The sequence below is a fragment of the Brachypodium distachyon genome, chromosome 1 (genome assembly GCF_000005505.3).
Source record: "Brachypodium distachyon strain Bd21 chromosome 1, Brachypodium_distachyon_v3.0, whole genome shotgun sequence".
Lineage (NCBI taxonomy): Eukaryota > Viridiplantae > Streptophyta > Magnoliopsida > Poales > Poaceae > Brachypodium > Brachypodium distachyon.
Genome location: NC_016131.3, coordinates 26,101,164 through 26,111,587, shown reverse-complemented (window position 1 = coordinate 26,111,587; position 10,424 = coordinate 26,101,164). Strand labels below are relative to the sequence as shown.

At 47.4% G+C, this 10,424-nt stretch overlaps 2 protein-coding genes across 2 annotated transcripts; both read right to left on the bottom strand.

The window, feature by feature from the left end:
• Positions 1 to 218: 218 nt before the first annotated feature.
• LOC100837027 lies at positions 219 to 9,920 on the bottom strand. Its single transcript, XM_003560307.4, has 3 exons — positions 9,916 to 9,920; positions 2,998 to 3,003; positions 219 to 945 (listed from the first exon to the last, which is right to left on the bottom strand). The coding sequence occupies exon 3, from the start codon at positions 846 to 848 to the stop codon at positions 510 to 512; it is 339 nt and encodes a 112-aa protein (XP_003560355.1). The 5' UTR covers positions 849 to 945; positions 2,998 to 3,003; positions 9,916 to 9,920; the 3' UTR covers positions 219 to 509.
• On the bottom strand, positions 1,910 to 2,756 carry LOC104582086 (cytochrome P450 71D6-like). The gene is made up of 2 exons (XM_014895993.1): positions 2,363 to 2,756; positions 1,910 to 2,238 (listed from the first exon to the last, which is right to left on the bottom strand). Exons 1-2 carry the CDS (start codon positions 2,754 to 2,756, stop codon positions 1,910 to 1,912), a joined length of 723 nt encoding a protein of 240 aa, XP_014751479.1.
• Positions 9,921 to 10,424: the final 504 nt, after the last annotated feature.

Sequence of the window (10,424 nt, the reverse complement as noted above, 5' to 3'; positions counted from 1 at the left end):
TGACTGTACATGTACAGCGTCGTGTTCAACAAGTGGCTTTTTGCTTCAGACTTGGGAGAGATATTTCAAGTGCAGACTCGGCAACCTTTTCTGAAGATATTTCTTTCTTTTCCCCAGTCGCCAAATCGGATAACAATCTTAGAGCCAGCCTGGATTAACAACAGCAAGACGAGAATTTTTTTTGCTCATACGCACATACATACAGATACAGTTCGTCAGAGGAAAAAAGAAAGGAAGCATCTTAATCAAATTCCTGTATGTATATGTCTGAATTATGATTCCACTGGTATATGTAATATGAGTAACTCATGAACTTGCTTACACATATATATGATTCGATCTCGCTTAGAGAAAGAAGGGAAGGAAATAATTAAACCCCCCATGGAGACGCACGATTAATTGCCCGTCGCCCCCCAGGAAAGAAGAAAGGATTAATAATCAACCCCCCTAATTGCCAGCTAGGCAGCTACTCCTGCTAGCTGCATCCTGCCGCTACAGTTTATTCTGTTTCAGGCGATGGCGACGGCGGTGCTGGGCGCCGGCGAGCGTGGCAGGCGGGCGCTGAAGTTCCTATACCGGAACGCGGCGGAGGCCTCGGGCGAGTCGTCGCTGTCGTCGCTGCCGTCGTCGAAGTTGAGCGCGTAGCTGAGCGGGTCGTATCCGAACTCCCCCGTGGCCACCACCCGCCGCCGCCACCTCGCCCCGTTGTTGCCGCTCCGCTGCTTCTCCCCTGATCCGCTCCCCGGCGAGCCGAAGCAGCCGCAGACGGTGGTCCTCAGCTTCCGCCTCAGCGACGGCGGCGAGGAGGACGACGACGAAGACGACGAGGAGGAGGAGTCCGCGTCCATGGATGGAGGATTGGTTGGCGTGGTCGAGCGAGCCCGAGGGGGGAAGAAGAAGAAGGTTGGAGATGGTTCTGGGGGCGAGGGTAATTTGCTGAATTGCCTTGCTGTTGGAAGAGTGGAGACGAAGGGGAGGGGTCTAAATAGACGGGGGGGGGGGGGGGGGGGGGAAGACGGATGAGGACAGCCCGACGGCCCCCGACGGACGGCGGCGTGAAGGGGAAGAGACGCGGTGCAGGGCCCAGCACGCGCTGTCGACGACGGGGAGCGAACTAGCGAAAGCAGCGGCGGCGTTGCGCGCGCGTGCAGTTAGACGGAGCAGGGGTGGGTACTTTCGGGATTTCGCAGGGCGTCGTGGGGGAGGTAGAGCCGTTGGGACTGGCTGGCTGACTGACAGTGTGGGGCCCGCGAGCTCGCTTACGCACGGTGGTGGGGTGTTGTTGTTGGCCGCAAAGGAACGGAACGGGACGGAAGAATACGATGGGGGGCAGCAAGCAACGGTCGGTCGTCGTGCAAAGCTGTGACGCACAGCCCAGGACCAGGGGTGACCGTGTCACTAGTAACGGTAAACCGCTGGGAGGTACTACTACCTACAGTACTACTAGTACCTGGCTAGCTTTGCTTAGTTAGGGCTACAGCTCACAGTCTGCGCAAATCATTTTAGAGTAAAACGCTTGGAGGTTGTAATTTTTTCGTAAAAATTTCAAGTTAGTTCTAATTTTTTAAAATTGCACATTTAAATCTCAATTGTTTCATAAGTGGTTTATGATTGTTCAAACGCTTGGCTTTTTTTGGCATGGCCATTTAGGCCCGCACGTCACATGCCAAAGTGGATATTTTTTTAGAAACACCCCCCCCCGTCCTTCCTTTCTCTTCACGGTGCCCTCTCTCCTCTTCTTCCTCCCTCTCCCCGAAGCTCTCTCCAGCAAATGGTTAGTTGTCTCGTTGATGGATGGTCTCTATGGACTCCACGGTGTAATTAAATTCTCCAATTCATTGTAGTTTATGGAAGATTAATTAAAGCGATGTAATATATGGAGGACGAATTTTATGATTAATTAGGGTGCTTAATTAATTACGCCAACGGTTGACTTGATGTTGTCAGTGGAGATGGGGAACTGCAGGTCTCGCTGTTCCTCTGGATCCTCAGGAGCACGTCCAGCAAGTCTTCTTCTCCTGGTGCTCACGGACGATGGCGTCCATGAAGGCGGCCCCCCTTCCTCGCGGTGCTGCATCATCCGGCGCGGCATCCGGCTGACGAGCAGCGCGAGGCGTGAGGACGGGTAGAGATCCGGCAGGCTCATCTTGGCGAACAGCTTGATCCCGTGCTCCAGCAGTGCCAGGAACCTATCCCGCTCCTTGAACCTGCTCCCGACGATGGCGCGCACCGCCGAGTCTGCCGCGAACGCCGACAACAGCCCGCTGAGGATCACCGCCGGCGCCGGAGAAGACGCCGCCAAAGCTGCTGCCGCCGACGTCGCCACCGCGCGGAGCGGCCGGGCAGCCTCCTCCTCACTCACGGGCCGGAAGGAGCGGATGCGACGCGACGGTGGAGTTGGGCAGCCTCCTCCTCCCCATGGAGTTGAGCAGCGCGACGGTGCAGACCTTGCGGATCTGGCGCCATGCGTCGCCGTAGGGCTCGAAGATGATCCCCTCGGCGCCGTCGGGGATGCAGAGGCGGGCCGTGCGGCTGATGGGGCGCGTGGCGAAGTCCTCCTCCTTCCCCGTGGGCGCTCCTGGTGCTGGGCCACCTCCACGGCTCCACCACCTCGTGGCCGAGTCATGGGGGGAGGGTCCCTGCCGCACCGCGCCATACGGGACCTCGCGCGGCGCCACGGCTCTCTCCTGCTGCTCCGCCTCGGCGGGCTCCCCATGGTCGTGGCCTCCTCCACCGACGCGGCGCTGCGAGGTCATGGTGTCCGGGGGGAGAGAGCTTGTGGGACTGGGAGAGAGGAAGAAGGGAGGGGGCAGAGGGAAGAGAAAGGAAGGAGCAAGGGGATTTTTGCAAAAAAAATGTCCACCTTGGCGTCTCACATGTGGACCCAAATAGGCAGGTCAGCAGGTGGCATGCACCTAAACCATCATAGGACCTGCGGTGAATCATTTATGAAACAATTGGAACTTAAACGTGCGGTTTCAAAGAATTAGGTTTAACTCGGAACTTTTGCGAAAGAATTAGGATCTCCCGTGCATTTTACTCATCATTTTACAGGGCATTTTCAGGCCTATGTGGCATAACTTTTTTTAAGAGATGCAGTAAGATGGTTCGTTTGTAAGGAGGGAGCAGCAACCATTATATTTCCTCCCTCATGCATCTTCTATCGATTTCGAGTATTCGGAATATTTGTATATATATGAAGGCCGGGTTTTGTTTCCATGGCCAAGCTACATCACAAAATCAATGGTTACGTACTTGTCGTTCCGCCCCTGGTCTATTTGTCAGGGTGATAGGAAGATTCATATACTCCCTCTGATTTGTCCAAATATGGATGTATCTATTCTTAAAAAGCGTTTAGATACATGTAATATTTCGACAACAATTTAGGATCGAAGGGAGTACGAAGCTAACATACAAACTATAGGAGATGGATGTTTCTCAATGACTTTGAAAAGTTGTGAAATCTCACGAGTAGATGATAAAAAACAACACCGATCAACTGTTGAGAACGTCTCGACGTTAGAACTGACATGTCACGCCATATCATGTGAACCCAAACATCGACGTGGAAAATGTGATCATTTATGTTTTCTTGGCACTCTTCCTCCCCCGTCGTTCAAACCTTCACAAACCTATCTTGAGCTCAGCCCAGACGAACCACACACTAGATGTTTCTCACCAACAAGTAATGCACATTCCTCCCTCCCGTTCCACTTCGAGAGCCGAAAATGCGCCTACGCCTCTCATTTTTTTTTTACGTTAACTCTTATGTGGCGCTAGCTCGGTCCGACAAGCGGGCTCGACATGTCAATTATGTTTGTCAACACATGCTCATCAATCCATCAGCGCTACCTACACACCTTGTCCTAATCTCGGTGCCTTATAAAATTTCTCCAATAGTGATGTTTACCTTTTTTGGAAACCTAGCCTTCAATGTGAGATGGCCTTTTTGTAGTTCACCCAATTGAAATTTGTAAGTGTATTTGTATAGTTTCACCTCCAAAATGGGTATGCCAGTCGTGTTTCCGGTTTATTTCGCGCAGCATCAGGCCCGTCGATGAGGGCGCGCAAGGTGCATGACCGCTCAGGGCCTCCAAAATTGTGGGGCCTCCAAATCTGGGGTTAGTTATGCTATTAATGAAGGGGAGCGTAGAGATAAACAAAAAAACTTTTCCTACGCGAACTCCCAAGATCTAGCCGAGGTAGAAGGCCACGAGGATTACCACTAGACGCGCAGTTGCGGATTATTGATGCGGCGCCTTGATGCAGTGCAGTCCCTCGATCCAATCCAGCCGATCCAATCCCGCGATCGTCGAAGTGCTGAACGTACAGCACCTCTGCCGGTATCCACACGTGCGAGGAGGAGCTCCGGCGGCGGACTGCTAGGTCCGGTGCGACGGTTGAACTGAATCGGGCTAGAGTTCTCAACGCATGAGAGTGGAAAAACCGTGCCCCTTAGGCATCCCACGCCCCTGCTTATATATCGAGTGGAAGTGGGCTCCAAGCCTTGTGGCCCATCCATCCTGCGAGTCCAACTCGCATTGTCAGCCCAATTCCAGTTCGGGTCCAACCCGACCAAATACTTGCTCCCGCTCTTAAGTGTGTGACCCCGCAGGCTCATGGCGACTTGGACACGATTGGAGTTCGACTCTCAATCGGTAGCGGCTCCTAGCAGAACGTGCCGACTCTCAAGTACCATCGAGTCATGACGACGTACCTTCCAATGTGACATACGTCTTAGTCCCTTTTGCCTCACGATATACCTTGTCGAACTATAGGCGATTAATCGTCATCCCTTTAATAGTTCAACTCTCTTCTCGATCTGTGATATACGATTCATCCGACTAACTCTTAGTCGATCGACCCGGTTAACAGTTAACCAAGTCGCGCATGGCCATGCTTCCCGAATCATATCACTCGAGAGGGCCCAGAGAATATCTCTCCAGTCGGAGGGGCAAAATCCCATCTTGGTTATCCACATCACACAGCTTGATTCTCAGTCAACCCGAACTCTGCCTTTATAACTGCCCTGTTACGGAACAACGTTTGACAAAACCTAAGTTGGTGATCCACAACTCGGATTGTGCGATAACCTCAGGTTTAAGGATTACATTGATTGAGATATGCAAATGACGACCTACTCGTTGCATCTCAATATGGGTCAGTCCGACTCGCTAAACTCTTTAGCCGAGTCCGTGTAAGCTGGAATGACATCACCATGCCCATGACAAGTGAAACCGAGTCATCAGCCAACTTTCACATTAGTCTAGGTTATGTGTCCAGCACAACCTCAATGACTAAGGACAATTTAGTATGAACAACATGAATACATAGTTCCACAATCAAATCACATTTACGCATGGAAAAAGCGAAGGGTCGTTCGACTCCTGGGATTCCTTGGCTCCTCCTTTCCTCCATGATCCATCTGCACGCGATTGGCCGCCCCTGCCCTCCTGCACTGCACGCGATAGGCCGCCCCTGCCCCTCCTCAACTGCACGCGATCGGCGGCCTGAATCCTGCGCCCTGCTGCTGCCTTTGCTCTTTGATCTGCAGACTCCAGCGGCCAAGCCCCCTTTCTCAGGATTGCTTTGGCCCTAAATTCCTAATTCCAGTTTCGGTCAGACCCTCTCATCTATTGTATTGATAAATCTGTAATTCATATGATGTTTGAATTTATTTAGACTACTTTTTTTTGCTATATAGTACATGAAGAATCATGAGTTCTAGAAACAGAAACAGGAAGTTTGATACTGGTGCTGAAAAATGTAAGAAGAAACAAAGACTAGAAGCAGCAGCTCTGTCTCAAAAGAGTGCTCTTGATAGATTTGTTGTGAAGGAGTCTGAAATTATTTCTGAAGATGAAGTTGCAGATACTGTTGTTGGCGCTGAAAATGCAGATGAAGGCAATGGTGGACATGCAATTGCAAATGAAGGTGATGCTGGACATGGAAATTGTAGATGAAGGTGGTGATGGAAACATTGATGAAGCTAATATTTCAGATGAAGGTCATGATGCTAATATTGCTATATTTTTAGATGTTTTAGTTATATGAAGTAGTCCCAATTTTAGAACAAAATTTCCAATTTCGCTCCAGGGCCTCCAAATCCGACGGAGACGCGCAGCATACAAAACTTAACCCGGTCGTGTTTCGAGACCACTTATGCATGCATGCATGTACCGCATCCGAAATCTTTTTTCTTCCTTATCTTCCTTTTAAAACCTACGGAGTACGTACTCAAAATGTGTCGATTTGTTGACTAAATCTCTCTTTTTCGAAACTTGGATTTCGTACTCTCTTTTTTATACCGTAGAGGAATTGGTTCTCCTACTCTTAAATTAAGAGTGTGCGCGTGCGTGCTCAAAGCTTCCATTTTGTTCACCGGCTATGCACGGTTGATTAATTAATTATCGGACATTCTTCATACTTTTTCTGGTGAATTAAAGCCACGTGAGCTTGACGTAGGTGGCTAGGTGCATGCATGCAAATATTGAAACATGCTCCTCCGTCCATCCATCTTGGATCACGTCGACCGTCAAATATCCAAAGATTCCTTCCTCATCGAGCTTGATGTGTACATGTAATATAATATCGGCTCGTATAATATCCTAAGCTCCCAGCTTTATGTGTTGCTTCATTTTCTGTTCCGACCTGGAATCGGATAAAAAGCGAATGGACAAGGAAGCCGAAAGCTATGGGGCCGGGAAAGAAGAGGAAGACGGCGCGCGCGGGTTCCTCGCCAAAGGTCAGCTGGGGCGCACTCCCCTAGTACTACGGCAAGGGGGTCCGCGTTAAGGCAAAAGAACGTCTTAATTCTTGCTCTGTTTCTCGCCTGTCTGAAAGCTTTGTTCTCCATTTTCTGATGCGTGCATCGCAGAATGGATAGATTGATGGACCGTTGTGAAGGCCTCTCGGGTCGAATCCGGTGCGAAAGGTTAGTTCGTACGGACGGAGGAGGAGCGAGAGACGCGCCCATCCAAAGTCCAAACCCGCTTTTTTTTTTTCCTACTTTCCCTTTCTTACTTCCTGGCGAATGACGGCTCGATCGGGATCAACGGCTGCAGCTCGATCGGTCAAACTCGCTGCTGTCTGGAACAAAAGAGAGAAAAGAAAATGGTTGGCTGCCTCCATGCATGCACCGATGCTTTCCTTTCAATGGAGACGAGACTGACTGATGAGACTGCAGCTGCGTGCTTAATCTCCATTTCGCTCTCCTCCGTTCGATCGACGATCGCTCCTCTAGCTAGCCAGTTCTTTTGCCGTGTCTTTATTACCATTATTCCCTACGGGCTGTGAATTGTCCTGCTACGTACCCAGTTTTATTAGCTTAGCGTTCATTCGGTGCTAAGCTGGTGCTCCAGCAGGGGGTAGAATTGCGAAAGAAAGAAAAAAGAGTCACGCGTATTCGACGATTTTGAATGCTGTGGTGGAGTTTTGATACAGCCAATTAGCATGCGTACAAGACTGCACAGGACGTTAATCAGCTAATTAAAGCCGTTGTCAAGTCTTGCAGATGATGATATCACAACTGTTTACACTAACAGCCCGTTTGGCACCATTTGGGAATAGAATTGTGGAATTCATTTTGAATTCTAGAAACTAATTTGTTTGGTTGACACGTAATTGGCTACATGAATTCAATTTGCAATTTCATGGAATCACACTACTAACCTCAATTCTTTTCTAAAAGCCATCATTTTTCTAAAATTGTCTCTCACTCTGCAAATCCATGTGGTAGACAAACATGATTTTTGAACTCGGAATTCAAATTCAACCAAATAAAATCCTATCAAAATTTAGATTTCATTTTGTTTTGCCAAACGAGCTCTAACTGAAGCTAGACAACTAGAGCTGTAGAGCATCAAGGGAAGAACTGCATATCAGACATTTAGACCTTCATATTTTTATTTTATACGGCCGGGTCCCGTTAGCCGAACAAGGGAGCAACATAGTTTTCGAGGTTCAGAAAAGAGAGAAAAAGGAGGTTTGAAAGGAGAAAGGGCCGGGCACGAGTAAAATTAGCTTTTTACAGGTAAGAAGGTGATGTGATGAATGCGTGCAAACCTGATCCTCCCACACTAGCTCCCCAGCATACATCAAATCAAACCAGCATAAAAGATTTTTTTTTAATCGGGGAAACCAGCATAAAAGTTAACGATGTGAGAGCCTCCCCAGCACACATCAAACCAGCACAATTAACGACGAGCAAGCCTCCCCGGTACACATCAAATCAGCACAAAAGTTAACAGACGGATACATCTGCCAAGCACTGAGGATTGTTCTTTTCTTTTCTCTCGGTTTTGCGATTTCTTATGCGATCGAAAAATAATTATTTATTAATCGACGATAACAACTTTTTAATTCAATCATTCCGTAGGTCCAATGGATAAGAAAATTTTCATTAGATGGCTACGATCGTCGACTGAAAAACAACTATTTCTTAGACGACCGAGAAATAGACATTTTGCTAGGAAGACGGCAGGAGCACCGAGAATTGTCATCTTGAATGCCAGGTGACCGCACCTGCAAGAAGTCCACGCCACAGGAATCACAGACATTTTGAGTTTAGAACTGTCGATCTGACTACTTACAACTCCATCAACGAATCTAAACAAACAAGACAGAAGTTCAGACAACACATAATTTTGTGCATTCTCAAGAATTTACGACTTAGGAGCAATTAAAATTATACTACTTCCTCCATCCAACGAAGGATGTCTCAACTTTAACTAAATCTGAATGCATCTATACACTAAGTAATATTTAAATACATCAAATTTTTTGTGAGATCGAGATAGGCAATCAGAGGGGGGGTGAATGATTGCGCGGAAGCAAATTAAAACTTTTCCCGAAAGTTCAAACCCTAAATCACCTTTCTGCCCGTGATAGTAAAACAGCCGTAACTTTTGATTGGATGAACCAAAAAATACGTATGAGTATGCAAAAGAAAAGTATTGAAATTATCTAACCAACCCAAAAAGAATCAGCTCAATCGGACATACCAATCAAAAGATATGATCAAAATAGTAACAGCTGACAGAAAGTTACGAGGATTAATCTAAAACCAATTTCGAGCAATAACAAGAAAGATGAATTAATCGCAATCTTCTCTTGATCTCGTGATAAACCTGCATCAAAGTATTATGAACTTATGATGAACCTGCACCAAAGTGTTAGAAAGATCTAGCACGAAGAATCCACGAAGATCCGAGAAGAACAGAGATGACGCCGCCAACGAATCTCTTTATTGCAACGATGTTGATCGATTACAAAAAATGCAACTATGCATCCAAGAACTCTCCAAGAATTGATCTAGATCCAAAGCTCTGTGTTCCCTCACGTCCTTGCTAAAACTCTAACTAGGATGCCCTCTATTTATAAGAGAAAATTCGCGACCCTAAACCGAGTCCGAATCCAACACGAACTCCTCTGTCCCGGTCGGTATTTTGCCCGTGGGGCCCGCATACGACCTCGGATTGAGATGACTTCAAAAGAAAAGTTGTTCGTTTCGACGACCCGCACAACTTTCATGTGGACCACTTTTCCATCCGACGCCATCTTGATGACGCTACTGTTTAATCTTTAAACAGCTCTCATTCAGTCACGGCTGGACCTACATATCTTCACGTCAATGCCACTCCATGCCATCAACTCTTCTTGTGATGTTTTCAAAACTCGACCATCACGTATCAAATATCTCCAATACCGTACATCTCCGGTATAAACAACGTACGACAAACCGGTGCCCTCCCGGATCATCGTAGCCTTCACTTCAATTGTTCATTCGCACGAACGTCCCGCATGACCTTGATCCTCGACCTCAGCTTCTCCCAAGCTTCGTCCCTCGATCCCGTCATCGACCACGTTTCTCTAGCTCCGACAACACCTGAAAGCGAACACACAAATAACCAGTACGAGCACAAGTCCACGACTTGACTCAGTGTAAGTTCCACACAACTCACGCCATGTTTTCACATAAGAAACTAATGGATCAGCACACCATCAATAAAGCACTAAGTCCAAACAAGATACATGTCATCACATAAATATCCATATTATCCAAAGTATCCACATGAATGTTTCATCTAAAATACTTGCCAATGTTACACATCACCTATGATTTCACAATTTTGACAAACTTGAAACATGTTGTGTTGGACGGAGGGAGTATAATAGGTCTTATATCAGGCTAGATACAATTACAGGGCAGAGGAGAATAGCATATATCCCACTGGTAAGATTGATCTCATTCCCATCGGAATATGAATATATGGTACTGAAAACACTCGATTTTATGTAGGTGAAATATCATGTGAAAATCCTCATTCGGTGCAAACCGTGAAAACTCCATCAAAAAAAGTTCAAAAAATTCTCAAAAAAAATCACATATGTTAGAAAAGTGATGCTAGAAATATGTGTAAAAT